Source organism: Nomascus leucogenys, chromosome 4 (assembly GCF_006542625.1).
Source record: "Nomascus leucogenys isolate Asia chromosome 4, Asia_NLE_v1, whole genome shotgun sequence".
NCBI classification, from domain to species: domain Eukaryota; kingdom Metazoa; phylum Chordata; class Mammalia; order Primates; family Hylobatidae; genus Nomascus; species Nomascus leucogenys.
Window position 1 is genome coordinate 87,209,467 of NC_044384.1, and position 17,315 is coordinate 87,226,781.

Genomic DNA, 17,315 nt, shown 5'->3' on the forward strand with positions numbered 1-17,315 from the left:
CTTTTAATATTACTGCGTGCTCCCAGGGATGCGGACGGCACTGGGCAGAGCTTCGGGATGCCTACAAGGCTGGTGTGGGGACTGTGATGGGTCTGGGAGTTCCTGAGGCCCCCACCCACCCTGACCACGAGGACAGAAGTGCTCTGACCACTCATGCCAAATAGTTTAATGTTAGGGGGAAGGGAGAGGTAAGGCAGGGTTTTCGGGAGTTACCCCCAAAGCAAGAGGGCACAGTATTCAGGCTGCTGGGGTTGGGAGGTAGAAGACCTGGTTCCAAGCTTGCCATAGTCCCAGGCTTGCTGTGACCCTGGGCAGGTAGCCTCTTTCTCTAGACTTTCACCTACCCTGCTTTCCTTGAGACAGAGGTGGGGCTGGAGGGGGCGGGGCAGAGGCTGATTCCCACACCAGGTGTAAGGTCCAGGGTAGCAGGGCTTCCCCACAGGGCTTCTGCCATCACTGGGAGTCCTGGCCAGGCCCCAGGCACACCACAGTGGGGGACAGGAGCCCCAGCCCAGCTGGGAGAGGCAGGCCTCCTTGATCCCTATCAGCCCGGATGTTGGGGAGGGAGTATGGTGCTGGTCGGGTCCTTGGGATCCCTAGGTGGCTCAGGGCCCCAGAGTACAGGCTCTGATAGGTGACAGGCCTGCAGGTGGCCGGGGCCAGCAGGGCCTCAGGTGGGGGCAGCAGCTGATGATGGAGCCGAGCAGGGGTCTTGGAGGTGGAAGCTGAAGCTTTGTTGGGGTCTGAGGGAGGAAATGGTCTGAGTGGACTCTGGGCCTCCCATCACATCCTCATCCCTCATCCCAGGCCTGCCCTGGTCCCTTCCTGCTCCTCCTTCCCAAGTTACCTACCTCTCAGCCTTTGCCTTTGCTTTTCCCTCTGCCTGGAATTTCTTCTTCACCTTCTCCCTCTGTCCAAACCCTTCCCAGTCCTCCAAGGCCCAGCTTGAGAGCCACCTCCTGCAGGAAGCCTGCCTGGCACCACCTGCCTGTGCTCTCTGCCCTGAGCCCCATATTGTCTTAGGCATGTCTGCATCCCCCTCTGTGTGTCAACACAGGGGCCCTGTGGGTTTGCTGAGCTGCTGAAGCCCCTTCCTGGAGGTCCTGTCCCTTTGCCTCCCGCCCACCTTGTATGCCTTAGTCCCATGATGTCTGCAGGCCTGGGGCCTTACCTTTTTCCCTGTCTGTGGTGCCCTTCAGCACACAGGGACTGAGGCTGCTGTGACTCCGGGCTGGGACACTGAGCAGGGGCCGTGGGGCCATAGGCCTGAAGATAGAGCAAGCAAGAATGGGGGGAGGGGATCAAGGGGAAGAACCCGGGCCAGGGATCATGGCCAGATGCAGATGGTGGGGCCCCAGGATGGGTCAGAGGGTGTGATCCTGAAACAACGGTCAGGAACTGAGGCTTTAGGATATGCCTGGGGTGGGGGTGAGGGGCTAGGGTCAGGGTCAGACAGTACCAGGAGTCCAGGTCACTCTCTCTAAAGCCCTTGGCAAAAGGGTTGCTGGCGATTTTCAGCTGGGTGATCTGCGGGAGACAAAGTGCATTGTGGGCTGGCCAGGAGCCAGGCTCAGCCACCTTGTCCTCCCGGGAACCCGCAGTCAGGAGGCCCTGGCACCTGGGCCCCTTGGCCCAGGAACTCTGAGCTGATAGGAGTGCGGGCAGGGCCTTGACTGACAGCAGATACTCAGGGCAAGTGGGGAAGGCAGTAGTCTGTGCCAGTGAGGGCTGCAAGCCTCAGGGCTCAGTCTCCACCCCTGTGAAATGGGCGTGCAGCGGGTGCTCCCGAGCTGGTTCACCCACCCTGTGGTTCTGATAGGCTGTCACGGCTGTGAACTGGGTCTCCGTGAAGATGAAGGACTTGAAGTTCTCCTGGGCATAGCGCTCACTGTCCTTGCGTGGGTCCACGAAGACCACGTGGAAACGGGGCTGGTAGCGATGCATGGAGTTGAGAATGATCTGTGGAAGGGACAGAGCAGGGGTACAGGGGTGAGGTGGACTACAGGGGACTCCCTGAGGCTGGAGTCCTTCCCTCCAAGCCGGGAGCCTACCCCAGGCCTGCCACCCTGTTCCTTTCAAGGCAGTGCAGGGTCTGAGCTGGAGAGGCTGCGGTTCCGTGTCAAAGGCCCCTTTGGATCGTGGATCCTTTCCTCCATGTCCTCTCACACCCCACTTCCCAGCTGCCACCCACTGCCTGTGTGCCGGCCCACCACTGTCACGTTCACCGGTTTCCTCGGTTGCCTCCTGGCCTGTTCCCTGTCCCTGCCGTACCCCTCTGTTCCTTCTCCACACAGCTGCCCGGGAAGCCACATCACATAGCCCCCTGCTCCTAACCTTCCAGCGACTTCCACCCTACACGGTAAAAGCCATAGTCCCCCGCAGTCAGCCCGGCTCCTCAGGCATTCGCCTCGTTGGCTTCCCCTCCTGGCTCCACTCTGGCCCCATGGATGCATCTTGCAATTCTGCCGGCCCAGGATTCTCTGGCCTCAGGGCCTTTGCACCTGCTGCCTCCTCTGACGGGCATGGGCCCCTCCATCCCCCACCTCCTTCAGGTCTTCAGCTCCCTGAGCCCCCTGAGAACAGCGGCACCCTTTCTCTGCCCCCCTTCCGTACCTCTGCTTTCTCTCTGGCATTTGTCCCTATATGAGACGCTGGACACAGTGTCTTCTGGACCCTGCCTCTGCCCCAGGAAGTGACCTCTGTGAGGGCGGGGATCATTGGCTGTTTGATCAAGTGTCAATGATGCTGTGTCCGCACATAAAGCGGGCCCGGCCTAGGCTGGGCGTTCCATACCTTGTCCTCCCTCTCCTTACAGGGGACAATGCATGCTGGAACATTCCCCCGCCCACACCCCCTTTTCCACCTGCCTGGACAACCCTCCCTGCTGTGCCACCCCCAGCCAGGTGAGCTCGCCACCCCCGCTCCCCGCCCCGCCTTGGCCATCAGCAGCAGGCAGAGGTCCTGGGCACCAAGGCCATTGGCCACCAAAGGCCCTAACAACCCTAACCCCAGGCCCTTCCGTCCCCGCCGTGGCCCGGGCCTCACGTGGCCATTGTCATCCAGCAGGTTGTTCGTCAGCTTGAGCTTGTCGAAGGACACAATCTGGCGCATCCACTGGGCACCCTTGGCCGGCGAGTCAGGGTGGAAGTGCACGCGGCCAGGTGTGGCTGGGTCTGCCTTGCCTGCCACCAGCCAGGCCGAGCTGTGGAAGGCATACCTGGGGAGCACAGCGAGGTAGTGAGGGCTGCCCCAACCAGTCACACCTGAGCAATACAGGCGGGGTGAAGGGGCTGCTGCTGACTCCAACACTGCTCACCCCACCTGATGGGCACCTTGCTAAGGAACCCAAGGCTCAGAGAATCCTGTTGAGACCTGAGCTCTCTCTCTGTGGTTGCATCTGGCTGGTGGATGATAGGATAACCTCTCTGCCTGCCCGAGGCTAGCCCACAGCCCATGGAAGTCTGCTGGGTACCCTGAGCTGGGCTCCCTCCTGCCCTCAGGCTGTTGTTGCCTGTCTGTCGTCCTGCCCTTAGGCTGGACCTCCCTGGCATTGTTTGGACAGGCCCCTGCCTCACCTTGGGGTGCAGGAAGGGTCTAATTCCTGGTCTCAGCACCTGAGGCCTGAGCCTGTGCCCCAGGCCGGTCCCCGCACCTGTATCTCTTGTCGTCCAGGGGGATGAAGTCCATGAGCAGGGCGTAGTCGGCCAGGCAGTCCATGCCCAGGATCTTCACCTGGAAGGGGGGGAACATCCTCCTGCGGGAGGGAGGTGCTCAGCAGCCGGATGCGGCTCCAGCCCTGGCCCCTGCCCCACCCCGCCCCCGCTGCTCACACCTGCCTGCCTTGGTGACGATCATCTCAGTGCCCAGCTGGTTGAATTCCTCCCACAGAGGCTTCATCTCCAGCTGAACCGTCACACTGGACACGCGTGGGTTCTTGGGGCCCTGCCCAGTGGGCTCGGCCACAGCTTGGGCCCCAGTAGAGCTGGTGCAAGGGCCTGATGGGAATGGCGACCCCAGCTGGGGCTCCCAGCCAGAGCTGGTTGTGGGTAGGGGGTAGGTCTCTGAGGGTGCAAGTATGCCGAGGCCAGCAGACAGGAAGGCTGTGGAGAGAGGATGGAAGTGTGGGCCCCACGCATTACCCAGCCAGCTCTTATCCTTCAGGCTGCACCTACATGCCTCTTCCTCCAGGAAGCCCTCCCTGACTGCCAGGGCTGTGTTCTCACAGGATCCCCCACTCAGCATCACTCTGTGAGATAAATGCTCACTTAAAGTCTTTTTTGCCAGCAAGCTCCTTGAGGGTAGCGTCAGGGCCTGTCTTGCTCCCCAGAGAATGTTTGGGCCATCTTGTGTCTATGTGGCCTCAAGCAAATTGTTTCACCTCCTGGACCCTCAGTTTCCACATCTGTTGGAAGGGGTTCTTAATACCTGCCTCACAAGGCTGATGTGAGGATTAGTGACCACGCACAGGGGCTGGTGCACAGGGGGCCCTTCACAAACAGCACCTGTTCTAGATGATATGTGTGTGTGTGGGGAGGGGGCGGGGTCTTCCCCAGCTCTGTGGGACCCTGCCTCCCGGTGCTGCTGAAGGAGAGCTGAGCCAAGAAGAGCCCCCCATTCAGCACCAATTACCTATCCCTGACCTTGACAACCCGCCCAGAGCCTTCCTCCAGAAACCCATCCTACCGTCTTTTTCTCTGGTCTCTGCACTCTTTTCTAAACATCTTGTCTTTTGATCTGCAATCCTGGCACAAGTCTTGGCCAAATGCTTTGTCACCCTTCACCCCTCCAATTAAAAAAAATCTTAGCTAAATAAGATACCATTTTATACCCATTAAGATGGCTATTAGAAAAGAAAAGAAACCAGAAAATAGAAAGTGTTGGTAAGGAGATGGAAAAATTAGAACTCCCCCCCCTTTTTTTTTTTTTTTGAAGCAGGGTCTCACTCTGTTGCCCAGGCTGGAGTACAGTGGCAGCTCTGTCATAGCTCACTGCAGCCTCGACCGCCTGGCCTCAAGTAATCCTCCCATATCAGCCTTACAAGTAGCTGGGACTATAGGCGCACACCACCACACGGCTACTTTTTTTTTTTTTGTAGAGATGGGATCTCCCTATGTTGCCCAGGCTGGTCTTGAATTCTTGAGCTCAAGTGATCCTCCCACCTCAGCCTCCTAAAGTGTTGGGATTACAGGTATGAGCCAGTATGCCTGGCCTCAAGAAATTGGAACTCTTGTGCACTGCTGGTGGGAATGTAAAATGGTGCAGCTGCTGGGGAAAACAGCATGGTAGCTCCTCAAAAAATTAAAACTAGAATTACTATATATATATTTTTTTTTCTTTTTTTTTTTTTTTGAGACGGAGTCTTGCTCTGTCACCCAGGCTGGATGGACACGATCTCGGCTCACTGCAACCTCCGCCTCCCTGGTTCAAAAGATTCTCCTGCCTCAGCCTCCTGAGTAGCTGGGATTACAGGCATGCATCATCATACTTGGCTAATTTTTGTATTTTTATTAGAGACGGGGTTTCACCATGTTGTCTAGGCTGGTCTCGAACTCCTGACCTCAGGTGATTTGCCCACCTCAGCCTCCCAAAGTGCTGGGGTTACAGGTGTGAGCCACCATGTCCAGCCTAGAATTACCATATGATCCAGCAATTCCACTTCTGGGTCTATACCAGAAAGAATTGAAAGAAGGAACTCAAACAGATATTTGCACACCCATGTTCGTATAAGCATTATTCACAATAGCCAAGAAGTGGAAGCAACCCAGTGTCCATCGGAGAATGAATGGATGAACAAAATGGGGTCCATCCGTGCAAGGGAATAGTATCCATCCAGCCTTAACAGGAAAGAACGTTCTGACACATGCTACAACATGGATGAGTCCTGAAGACACTGTTACGCGAAATGAGCCAGACACCAAAGGACAAATACCATATGATTCTACTCATAGGCGGTACCTGGTGAGGCCAAATCATAGAAACAGAAAGTAGAATGGTGGTTGCCAGGGGCTGGGGAGGAGGAAATGGAGAGTTGTTGTTTCGTAAGGATAGAATATCAGTTCTGCAAGATGCAGAATGTTCTAGAGATGGATGCTAATGACGGTTGCACAACAATGTTGTTAGAAATGCTTGTTTTCTGGTGCCGTAAAGAAATAGCACTTGAACATAAATTTAATTTCCTCAGCAAGGCCATTTTTTTTACTTTTTGCAGAAAGGGTACACTCGCAAGCAGTTTTGCCACGAGAGTACACCGAACAAAGGAGACAGGGTCATTTATAACCTGACGTGTCCACCCTACTGCTGTGTCCGGTTCCCATTGGCTGGAACGGGACCTCACATTGTGTGTTTGTTCTGATTGGCTAGCAACTTAGAACTTTTAAAAGAGGCAAAGGCAGAAGAGAACAAAGGAAGGAGGAAGTAACTTGTAGAATGCTGAGAAAGGTAAAAACACCTTCAAATAAGGAGGAGGAACAGGCTATAACCTAATGTTTGCTTGGACCAGTATAAGCATGCCAGGGCAAATATTTAGGCTAAATTGTGGGAGCTAAGAACATAAAGTATATTGATTTTTTTTATTATTGCTAGCAGATATTTAAGAATGTTAGTACAGATCTTTGAATAAATTTTGCTTCTAAGAGAAGTTATTATTTATTCCTAATTAGATGGCAGGAAAGTCTTTGAAGAGGAACCTCTACTTTACTTTTTACAATGTGAATGTAATTAATGCCACAAAACTGTGCATTTAAAAATGGTTAAGGTGGGCTGGGCGCAGTGGTTCGTGCCTGTAATCCCAGCACTTTGGGAGGCCAAGGCGGGTGGGTCACTTGAGGTCAGGAGTTTGAGACCAGCCTGGCCATCCTGGCAAACCCCATCTCTACTAAAAATACAAAAATTAGCCAGGAGTGCTGGCGGGCGCCTGTAATCCCAACTATTCGGGAGGCTGAGACACAAGAGTCGCTTGAACCCAAGGGGGTGGAGGTTGCAGTGAGCCAAGATAGCACCACTTCACTCCAGCCTGGGTGACAGAGCGAGACTCTGTCTCAAAATAAATAAATAAATAAATAAATAAAAAGGTTAAGATGGTAAATTGTGTCATGTGTATTTTACAATTAAAATGTTTTAAATGGAAAAAAAATCCTGAAAAACAGAACTATTATTTTATAGCAGCCCCATAAGGGGCTGAGAAGCTGGAAGGGTCATGGAAGCCACAGTGGCTGGGAGTCAGAGGACAAGGTTTTATTCCCAGCTGTGTCCCCACCCGAGTGGCTTTGGGATATTTACACGACTGTAAGACTATGGGATGCCTGGAGCAGAGGGGGGGGATGCTGGGTGTTGGAGAGATGGAAGAACTGGCAGACAGGCGGGTAACGGAAGCTCCCATGGTGGCATAGCATCTGCTGAGGTACCAGGTGGACAGCACCTGGCCAGGGTGAGCTCTTAGTAGGTGCCTGGGGAGAATGTGGAGCCCAGGGCCATAGCCACGTCCTCAGCAGCCCTGAGAGCTGCGTGCAAAGCCCCTGGGATTTCTGCAGCCTCTCGGGGGAGGGGATGTCTTTGTGACAGCGATGGGTCACATCAGGTTTGAGGACGCTGGGCAGGATGGATAGATGGGCTGATGTCCCCCTGCCCCTGTGGCCAGTCCATCAGAAGGGTAACTGCTTGTCGCCCGGCTGCCCTGCCGGGGCGGGTACGTCATCCAGGTGATGCCAGCCTGCCCTGGGTCCATGGCGATGGGTCCCAAGTGGGGGGCTCATGATTTCACTGGGCCTGGAGGCTTTGCCGGTGGTCACTGGCTCCCAAGTCCTCTAGGGGCTCACCCGCTGCCCATCGCAGCCAACGTGCTGCCCCTCAACACTTTCAGGGACTCTAGGGAGGGAGCCTGTCCTTTGCTCAGTCCCTCTAGAAGCCAGCACTCAAGGCCCAGAGATGACAGCTTGCCGGAAGCATCGAGTATCAAGTCTGGAAGGGAAGCTAAGGCTTCTTGTCTAGCCCCCAACTTTGGTGCTCAAGGAGCTGGGGCTCAGGGAGAGGTCCGAGCTCACACGTGCCCAGTGAGTCGCTCATCTCCCGGAACAGCCTGGTCCCTGGCATCTCCCATAATGGCACTTGGGCAGCCGTGAGCCCTGTCCCGTTGGGATCTCAGACCTTAGCCTGGGGTGCCCCTGCCCCACCCTCTTGTGAAGGACCTGGGTTCAGCAGGGCTGCCTTGGTTCCCACCCTGCCCACCCACCCTGGAACCTGAGCCTGACCCATGAGGCCACCTCTGCTTCACGTAGCCTACCTGCCATGGAGACAGAGCGGCTGTCCGGCTCCTGGAGAAACTCTGCTTGGCTGGGGCTGGGCTGCAGCTGCCACCCAAGGGGACCCTGCCTGCTGGAAGGGGTGGTCACCACTCGTCCACTCGGCACCTCAGCTCAGCCCTCAGGTGCTCACACAGGCTGTAGTCTCTCGGCAGGACTGTCCTTGCCTCCTCGATCGCCCTTCGTCCACGTCCCGAGGTCGTGGTCTTCCCACTCGAGCTGGATCCCTGGTCTCCGAAGGCGAGATGCAGGCTCTGGGGCATGCAGGAGCCCTTCTCCAAGCCACTCTTGGGCTGTGCTGTCCAAGGCTGTGCGGGAGGAGGGCAGGTGGGAAGGTTCTGACGTTGCAGAGCCCCCCTTCCTCCCTCCTCATCCTCCCTCTTCAGGTCCCTCCCTTCCCCAGCTAAGAGCCCCCCAGCCATTCCTGATCGATGCGCCCAGGCGTGGCAGGGGTGAGGGGGTGGGAGGGTGGTTCTTGAGGACGGCTGGGCATCTGCAGGGGTCCAGGCCTGGCTGACTGGAGGGGCTGGGGCCCCGGGGGTTGGGAGGCACAGTAGGAGCAGCAGATCACGGGCCGAATGGTGGAGGAGGTGCCCTCCCACCAAGACCCAGACCCCTGACCTGAGGCAGGCCCCAGCCGGCCGGCAGATGCGCAATTTTCAGGAGCTGTGTGAGCAGGAAACGTAAGGGGGCAGCAGCAATGAGTGCAGTCAGCATGGAGCCCCAGACTGGGTGGTGGGAAGCCCAGGTCCTGTGGCAAGTGAACCCACATGCACAGACACATGGATGAACTCAGGGAGCTGAGCAACACTGGCAGGTCCGAGAGTCTCCATGCCTCAGTCTCCCCAGTTAACCTAAGCACATAATCTCTTCTGCCTGTGATGGTCTAGCCCAACCTGGAGAGCGCCCTCCTGGAACTGGCGCCCATCCCTCCTGGAACTGGGGGCGCTGCCCTGGCTGATGGTGCCCACAGAGGCCCCATCTAGGCATGAGTGGAAACGGTGAGGCTGGCCCAGGTGAGAAGTGGGCGTCCACTCTGCCTGTGGGTCTGTCTGTTCTCTCTGGCCTGACCGGGCACCCTCTCCAGGCTGTCTGCAGCCTGTGCTGGGCATTCAGGGGACACATGGATCACTCTGCAGGGAGGCAGAACCCGGAGGTCCCCCTGAGCTGCTGCCAGTTCCTTGGTTGAGAGTGCACGTTGGCCTTTTGACTCTTGCCGAATGGCACAGAGTGGGTCGTCTGGCTGGAGCCCCCCATGCCTCCTCCAGGATCCTGTCTTGGGGATGCTGGGTTGGCAGTGGCCTTGATTCCTAAGAGGGGGCACGGAGGGGCTGGGGGGGTGGCAGGGCTGCTTCTCCCTGAGCACTGCGTTCTAGGCCCTCCTCCCTGCAGCTCAGGGATGCCTGTGGCTCAATCCCTTGTGTCTCAGATCTCAGCCTGCAGAGCTGGATGGAACCCCACACAAAGACGGTAGGCTGGCTCTGGGGGATGTAAAAGGAGGAGGGCTGGCCCCTGGCCCAACCCTATGCCCAGCTGTGTGAGAGAAGGCTGCTAGCGCTCTGGAGCTGCTGCCAGGCAAGATGGGAGTGCTCTGTGTGAGATGGAGGGTCCCAGCAGCCCCTTGGGGCTACACAACAAGGTGTAGTCATCTGCCCTGGCCATGGCATGGTGGGTGGGAAGTGGGAGGATGATGGAAGGAGTTGGGGGATCCATTCCAGTACTGGTGGCTCCCCTTCACCGAGACACCCAGGGGAGGGCCAGGCTGGGATTGTAGTGGCCCGTGATACGTGTGTGTGTGCGATGTTGATCTGTGTGATGGGAAACAACCCCCTCCCCCGCACACACACACGAGCACACTGACATGCTAACCCGCATGCACGCAGACACACGGATGAGCTCAGAGCCCGCTGACTCGCCACATGGTACACATACGTACAGCTTCTGTGCACATGGACTTACCACACAGCATGCACACACACACAGGCAGGCCTCCCTGCACATCCCTCCCCGGCTGGCCCGCCGTGCCTGCCCGAGGCGCCTGCTGGCCCCCTGCCCCTTCATCCATCTTGCCTGCCAGCCTGTCCCTGGTGCCCCCGTATCCTTCACACCTTCTCATCTCACTGCTCAATACCAGGAGGTGGCGTGGCAGCCGTGGCCCCAGGGAAATGGATGGGCCGGGCGGGGGTGTAGAGGGCTGGGGGAGTGGCACTGCGAGGGGACTCTGGACTCCAGCAGCCCCAGCTGTCAAACAAGAGTCCATTAGGCTTAGGCAGGTGTGGGCAGTGAGGCTGCAGCCAGGTCGCATGGAGCCCTGACTATTTGTCCTGCCGTGACACCCTGAAGGGTACCAGCATCAGGACAGAGGGGCCCTCAGCAGTGGGCCTCATGCCAGCTTGCCCGACATCAGTGTGCGGTGTCCTGGGGATGGCGGGAATGGTGGCTTCCCAATTAGAGCTGGGAAGTCCCTCTGCCCCAACCCAAGCCACCTCCTCCCTGCATCTCTGCAGTTGGACAAGCTGCCCTGCATGGGGACAGCCTTGTCCTGCTGTGGCCCTTACCCCAGCCCTGACTCCCTGCTTGAGCCGCCATGGGCACCGGGCTCATTACACACTTGAAAATGCACATCTGGCCACATAGGGATCCCCTTAGAACGCCCAAGGAACTGAGGCTCTTGGAAACACGTGTGTGTGGGAAACGCACAGACACACACGCCAAAGAGCACCCAGGGCAGGCGCCACGCACAGACAAACACACATGTGTGCACAGACATGGGCCCGGCTCTGCGCTCCCCACACTCACCCTCTGGCCCCAGGACTGTAGAAGGGTTGGGGGTCCCCCTCTGGGTTGTGGCCTCTTCTGGAAGCCTCTCTGCTGGATCCAGAGCAATCCTCCAGGTTCTCCTCCTATGCTCTGGAATCCTCCCCCGGGCATGGATGGACAGCTGTGGGCACAGAGGCAGCCACCACTGGCCCCAAGACACTTGCGTGTCCAAGGCTGCACTTGCCAGACCTCCCCCAGATCCTGTGGTCAACCTCCCTTCCTCCATCCACTTCCCCAGCCAGAGAGGAGCCGTGCAGGACAGAGGACACAAACCATGGACCTCTGGACATCTTCCATTTTATAGACTGGGAAACTGAGGCCAGGGGTTGGGGAGGCCTGGCAAGGAACATGGTGCATGGTAGGTGGCAAAAGGGACCTTTGTGCTCAGAGCTGTGCCTCAGGACCCATAGTTCAGATGGGAAGACTGAGGTTGGGGAGGTGTGGCTTGGGTTAGGAAGCTGGGCTCGGGTCAGGGGTCAGCGCGGGCATGGCAGGCACGGTGAATGTGAACTTCTCAGTCTGGACAAAAGCAACGCCCTTCTCATAGTAGGCAGCCTCGTTAATGAACATGGGGTACACCGTGGACTCCCCCTCATAGAGCAGGTCCTCCCCACTGAACATCTGGAAGATGGGAGCACCGGGCTGCAGTGGCTGGAAGTCTCGGTCCTGGGAGGAGAGCCAAAGGCCAAGATTGCTGGGGCCACCTCTGCCCCGGCCCCAGAGGGGGGCGACCCCAGCTTGGCACCCAAAAGATGCCCCTCATTCATGGCCTTTCCCACCCATGCTTCACTTCCTTAATCCATATGATGGCAGGTCTGGTGAGATACCAGTCTGCTGTGTGTCTAGAAATGAAGACACAGGTCACCTTGGGGAGGCATGTGCCCATGTGGAAGTGGACCCTCATGGATACGGGCACAGGTATGGAAGCTGGAGTTCAAATCCTTGCTAGCTGTGTGACTGTGAGCAAGTCACTTAACCTCTGTTTTTCAGCTTTCTTGTCTGTAAAATAAGGATTACAATATCTCCTCCTATCATTCTGAAGTTTAGACTAAACAGGTTAATAGTGCTTAAAGCAGTGTCTGGCACACAGTAAGTACAATATGATTCTTTATTAAATAAATTTTGGCTGGGTGCAGTGGCTCACGCCTGTAATCCCAGCACTTTGGGAGGCCAAGGTGGGTGGATCATGAGGTCAGGAGTTCAAGAGCAGCCTGGCCAACATGGTGAAATTTCTCTCTACTAAAAATACAAAAATTAGCCAGGTGAGGTGGTGAGCACCTGTAATCCCAGCTACTTGGGAAGTTGAGGCAGGAGAATCACTTGAACTCAGGAGGCGGAGGTTGCACTGAGCCAATATTATGCCACTGTACTCCAGCCTGGGCAACAGAGCAAGACTCTGTCTCAAATAAATAAATAAATAAATAAGGTCAGGCACAGTGGCTCATAATCTCAGTGGCCTGTAATCTCAGCACTTTGGGAGGTCAAGGTGGGCAGATCACTTGAGGTCAGGAGTTTGAGACCAGCCTGGCCAACATGGTGAAACCCCATCTCTACTGAAAATACAAAAATTAGCTGGGTGTGGTGGTGAGTGCCTGTAATCCCAGCTACTGGGGAGGCTGAGGCAGGAGAATTGCTTGAACCCAGGAGGCAGAGGTCACAGTGAGTTGAGATTGTACCACTGCACTCCAGCCTGGGTGATGAAGCAAGATTCTGTCTCAAAAAATAATAATAAAAAATAAAAAATAAAATAAATTTTAAAATTGTAGGAGGAGCCACCCAAATTGACTGTTATGACTTAACATCTGCAAGGTAGCTAGGCATGGCTGGATTAAGACCGTCTAGCCCTAAACATGGACAGGATGGTGCTGTCTCCATTTGTAAGAAGGTAACTCCTCAAAATGAAACTTCAGGGCACAAAAGGCCACAAGACTGCACCAGAACCTATTCAACAATGACCCCTTGTGGCAGCAAGCAGAGCAGCAGCCAGTGGGTTCTTCCCAGGAACCCAAGGGAAAGGTGTGGAAGCAGGATTGCCCAATCCTGGAACATTCAGGAAGGTAAGGCCTGCAGAGAGACATACTGCCAACAGGCATGGGGATGCTCGAGGAACCAATTGAAAATCAGAAGAGAGTTTTGTATTTGCACCTCCAAGCAGGTGAATTGAGTCATGCTTGCTCCACGTCCCCTCCCTCTGCCTTTTACAGCCAGGGTAGGGTTGTCTCCATCATGCCCTCCACAGGAGCTATGGGGATCACTGTGGCCTCTTGTGCTAGGCCTGAGTGTGGGGTTCCAGGGAAGGCAGCAGGGCCAGGGGAAGTGGGATGGTAGAGCCCAGCCTCCCATCCTGCTCCTCCACCCAAGATACTGGTGAGCTTGTGGGAGGTTTGGCTGCACCCTCTGGGATTCAGTTTTCCTTGACAATCCTCCTCCCCAAGGCTGTGGCCCCAGCAATCACCCCCCACCACACACACACACACCTGCAGCTGAGGATGCACAGTGCCTGCCAGGTTCCCGGCCTCAGTGCGGGGGAAGTCCACGACGCCCACGGGTCTATAGGCTTCCATCTCAAAGGCAGGAAAGGCCGTACCTGTGTGGGAGGCTGGGTGTGTGAGCCCATTCCTCCCTCCAGGCTAGGGGACAGACTGGGCCGTGGGGGGACCTCAGGGCTAGATCCCAGCCCGCCTGTGGGCCTGGCTCCCCAATCCCTGAGCCAGGCCTGCTCTTCCCCAGACCTGTTTCCCGAAAGTCCCCCGGGGTCTCACCCTGGTTGAAGAGTTCGATGAAGTCCAGAACTGTGGCCACCAGGGTCCTCATCCTAGAGAAAATGTCAGCCCGCAGCACACCCTGTGGCTGGGGGCCCAGCTCCAGACCTGGGGACCAGGAAGCAAGGGGTTAGGCAGGTGCAGGACCCGTATACTCCATGAAGAGGCCCCGCCCCTTGGTGCCTGGCCCCGCCCCTCCAACCCTCCTGGCCCCGCCCACTTCTCGGAAGGCTGCGACCCACCCAATCCATTTTTGGCCACGGAGTCCAGGTTGTAGCTCTCCTCCCCAGACCGCTGGTACAGGAAGACCTGGCAGGACAGCTCGGGGTACTGCAGCTGAGGGCGAGAGAGGCAGGTTAGGGGCGCAGGCCTACTTGGGAAGGGAAACTGAGATGGGAAGGTGTTGCGTGGAGGAAACACAGGGCACCACTCTCCTTGGCCAGGTCTCCCTCTACCCTCTGGCAGGGTGGTGGAGGGGGTACTGGGGGCCTGGAGTGCTGGCAAGTGGCAGACCCCAGGGACTGGAGCCCAGGGGAAACTAGGCCCGGGGAAGAGGGGCTAAGCAAAGGAGGTTCCAGCATTGACCCACCTGCCCTCCCTCCCTCCCTCTCCCCTCTGGGGGGCTGTGTGCTGGGGGCCGGGGCCACCTGCAGATGGCGGCACAGGTGCATGGCAAAGACTTCGTGGGAGGACTTCGCGATTAAGCAGGTGCCCACGTTGGCCGTGGTGTTGTGCAGGTCAAGGACAAAGTCAAACGCCCGGCCCGAGGCCTTGGGCCCCAGCAGCTGGTTCAGCTCTCGGGCTCTTGTCACCTCGTATGGGTCGTCCGGGGTGGGCCTGGAACTGTGGAGACGGGAATGGGGGACACCGACCCCCACAGTCTCAGTCAGTCTTCAGTGGTTTAAGGGGGAAGGGGCAGGGGCCCTGCAGGAGCCACTCTGAGCAGCTCGAGGGCTTTCCCTTCAGCCGTTGTGGCTGTGTCCACCCCTGCCCATGGCCCTCTCGGCTCTGCACTTCCCGGTAAAATCCAAGCCCTCAGCCTGGCCCGCCCTCCCGCCTGCCTGCCCACTTGCCTGCCTCTCATGCCCTCACTCCAGCCACGCTGCCTGAGCACCATGCTGGTCTCACCCCCAGGCCTGTGCTGTGCTTGGCCCTCCCCTGGAAACTCCCTCTCACCTCTCTTCCCCTGGCTAGCTTTTACTCAGCCTTTGGGGCTTGGCTGAGATACCATCGCCTCCAGGAAGCCTTTCCCGACTGCTCTCAGCCAGATTAGCTGCTTTGTGTAGCCCCCGGCCCTGCCTTTAGCCTCCCGGGTTATGGTTGCCTGGTTCTTCCTCTGTCTCCCCATTAAGCTTGAAGCCAACACCTTGGTCCTATTCCCCATTCTCTCACCTGAGCTGGCCAGAGCCTGGCCTGGAGATAGGACTCAGTGACTATTCATTGGAAGGAGGCATGAACAGTGGTCAGGGCACACGACCAGTAAACATGGCCTGTGGTGCTAATCTGAGGGAAGCGCTAGGTCTGGGATGCCCAGAAGAGGTCCTGAACCAACTTGCAGTCAGGAAGGGCTTCCTGGAGGAGGTAACATCAATCTCGGTTTCTCTAAATGTTCGGTTTGTCCCCTTGGAGGAATGGGCCACATAGGCTGAGGGGAAGCAGGAGTGAAGGCAGGGAGGGCCCTGCTGGTGGCTGGAGGGAAGGTTTGTGGTGGGGACTCGGTGCCCAACTGCCTGGGCCAACCTGGCAGCAAGAGCACTCACTTGAGGAAGCTGCTGGTGAAGGTGCGGTTGAGGTCGTGGTCCACGTAGCGGCGGCAGCCAGCTGTGGCTGCCGGGTTGGCCAGCACAGGCACAGCGGAGAAGCTGGGTCTCTGCAGCTCTGCGGGGGCCCGCAGCCAGTGCCGGGCCAGGTAGATGCCCGACATCTCGTTGCCATGTGTGCCCCCAGTCACAGCCACGCGACGCAGGGGCTCCCGGGGCACAGGCAGTGAGCACATGCTGGTGTGGGGTGCAGAACCTGGGAGTGGGCATACTTAGGAGACCCCGGCCCCGATGCAAGGGACCCGGGCTCAGAGCAGGGATGGCGGTGGGAGACCCCACAGGGCAGCTGCCTGTCAAGAGGTGTGGCCGGCTGGGAGTGTCTCAGCTGTGTCCCACCTGCACCCCCAGTGGCCATTTCTCTGAGGAGACAATTTTCCTGCTCCTTTGGAGAAAAGAAGTTTCTTTTTCCTAAATTGAGAAGAGGGGCCCAACTGTTCAGGAAGATGGGTTCACCAAGGCACACTCCCTATAGGAAGAGGACTGCGCTCCTTTTTATAGACAGGGAAACTGAGGCACAGCATGGGGAGTTGAAAGTGTCACCAGAGTTCACTCTGGAGTGTCTGGGTTCTAGGCAACAGCCTTGCCTTCCTGCCCCTCCTGTTTGCTCCTCCGAGCTGGTGCAGGGGTCTCAGGGCAGGGGGTACTTACCTGCTGATGCGGATCTGGGCTTCCTGGGCCACCAGGACTGGCGTCTAACTCGCAGACAGGCTGGTATTTATGGGCCTGGAGATCCACAGACGGGAAGTTCTGTGGCAAGCTGGCAGACAGCAGGGGGTGGGTGGGACGGGCTGAGGTTCACGCAGCCAAAGGTCGGAGTGCTGGGGTCTGCTCCACTGCCCCTGCCCCACCCGCCCCACTCTGCTACTTGTGCTGCCATGGCCCAACGAGTCCAGGTCCTGCGGGCAAGTTCCTGCCCCTGCCCTTCGTCCTTCTGCTGGGCCCCAGAGGGGCCACCTTCCTTAACACTACTAAGAGGTTCACCTGCAGTGGGGTGGTGACTTGGTTTTGGTCACCACCAGAGCAGGCTATTGAAAGTTACTATAGACGTGTCACCTTGATGGCCACCAAGATGACAAGCTGCCCCTCCTTTACCACCTTGGCAACATGCCTCTGTCCTTGCAGCCCCCAGAGGGCTGTGGTCACTCCCGAGTCACCCTTACCCAAAGGTGCCATGTGGAGCCCCAGTTTTACAGCTCTTTGTTGCTTTAAGCAAAATTTCAAAATGTTTGATCTGGGATTTCGGTCATTTTCAAGGACAGTGTAACTCAGATGACTCACTTTGCTCTGTTTTGGAAACGACCCTCAGGCTCATTTTATAGATGTGAAAACTGAGGCTCAGAGAGATGTCTGCAGGCACACAGAGCCCTAGAGGCAGGCTGCAGGTGGCACACAGAGCCCTAGGGGCAGGCTGCAGGTGGCACACAGAGCCCTAGGGGCAGGCTGTCCAGGGGTACACAGAGCCCTAGAGGCCGGCTGCCCACAGGCACACAGAACCCTAGAGGTGGTCTGCCCAGGGGCACACAGAACCCTAGAAGCGGGTCACACAGAGCCCTAGAGGCAGACTGCAGGTGACACACAGAACCCTAGGGGCGGGGGTGTTGCTGTTCAAGGGGACA

At 57.3% G+C, this 17,315-nt stretch overlaps 2 protein-coding genes across 4 annotated transcripts; both read right to left on the reverse strand.

Moving 5' to 3' along the window:
- Positions 1-151: 151 nt before the first annotated feature.
- TBX10 (T-box transcription factor 10) lies at positions 152-11,308 on the reverse strand. Of its 2 annotated transcripts, XM_030811352.1 has the most exons (10): positions 11,097-11,308; positions 8,919-9,048; positions 8,279-8,605; positions 3,833-4,100; positions 3,653-3,754; positions 3,046-3,217; positions 1,804-1,959; positions 1,460-1,527; positions 1,172-1,266; positions 152-743 (listed from the first exon to the last, which is right to left on the reverse strand). In XM_030811352.1, the coding sequence occupies exons 3-10, from the start codon at positions 8,283-8,285 to the stop codon at positions 454-456; spliced, it is 1,158 nt and encodes a 385-aa protein (XP_030667212.1). In that variant the 5' UTR covers positions 8,286-8,605; positions 8,919-9,048; positions 11,097-11,308; the 3' UTR covers positions 152-453. The 2 variants fall into 2 exon arrangements, with proteins under 2 accessions (XP_030667212.1, XP_030667213.1); XM_030811353.1 differs by lacking the exon at positions 8,919-9,048.
- Positions 11,309-11,398: 90 nt separating this feature from the next.
- ACY3 (aminoacylase 3) lies at positions 11,399-16,426 on the reverse strand. Of its 2 annotated transcripts, none has more exons than XM_030811354.1 (7): positions 16,348-16,426; positions 15,640-15,895; positions 14,527-14,722; positions 14,122-14,215; positions 13,880-13,987; positions 13,595-13,704; positions 11,399-11,783 (listed from the first exon to the last, which is right to left on the reverse strand). In XM_030811354.1, exons 2-7 carry the CDS (start codon positions 15,873-15,875, stop codon positions 11,568-11,570), a joined length of 960 nt encoding a protein of 319 aa, XP_030667214.1. In that variant the 5' UTR covers positions 15,876-15,895; positions 16,348-16,426; the 3' UTR covers positions 11,399-11,567. The 2 variants fall into 2 exon arrangements, with proteins under 2 accessions (XP_030667214.1, XP_030667215.1); XM_030811355.1 differs by lacking the exon at positions 11,399-11,783 and adding an exon at positions 12,083-12,116.
- Positions 16,427-17,315: the final 889 nt, after the last annotated feature.

Excerpts from the sequence above, each read along its gene's own strand:
- ACY3 (XM_030811354.1), bottom strand. The coding sequence starts at position 15,875 with ATGTGCTCACTGCCTGTGCCCCGGGAGCCCCTGCGTCGCGTGGCTGTG. Across the intron at positions 13,705-13,879 it reads CATCGAACTCTTCAACCAGG|GTACGGCCTTTCCTGCCTTT; the intron begins GTGAGACCCCGG and ends CCTCCCACACAG. Across the intron at positions 11,784-13,594 it reads CTGTGCATCCTCAGCTGCAG|GACCGAGACTTCCAGCCACT; the intron begins GTGTGTGTGTGT and ends CTCTCCTCCCAG.
- TBX10 (XM_030811353.1), bottom strand. Across the intron at positions 3,755-3,832 it reads ATCGTCACCAAGGCAGGCAG|GAGGATGTTCCCCCCCTTCC; the intron begins GTGTGAGCAGCG and ends TCCCTCCCGCAG. Across the intron at positions 1,528-1,803 it reads CAGCCTATCAGAACCACAGG|ATCACCCAGCTGAAAATCGC; the intron begins GTGGGTGAACCA and ends TGTCTCCCGCAG.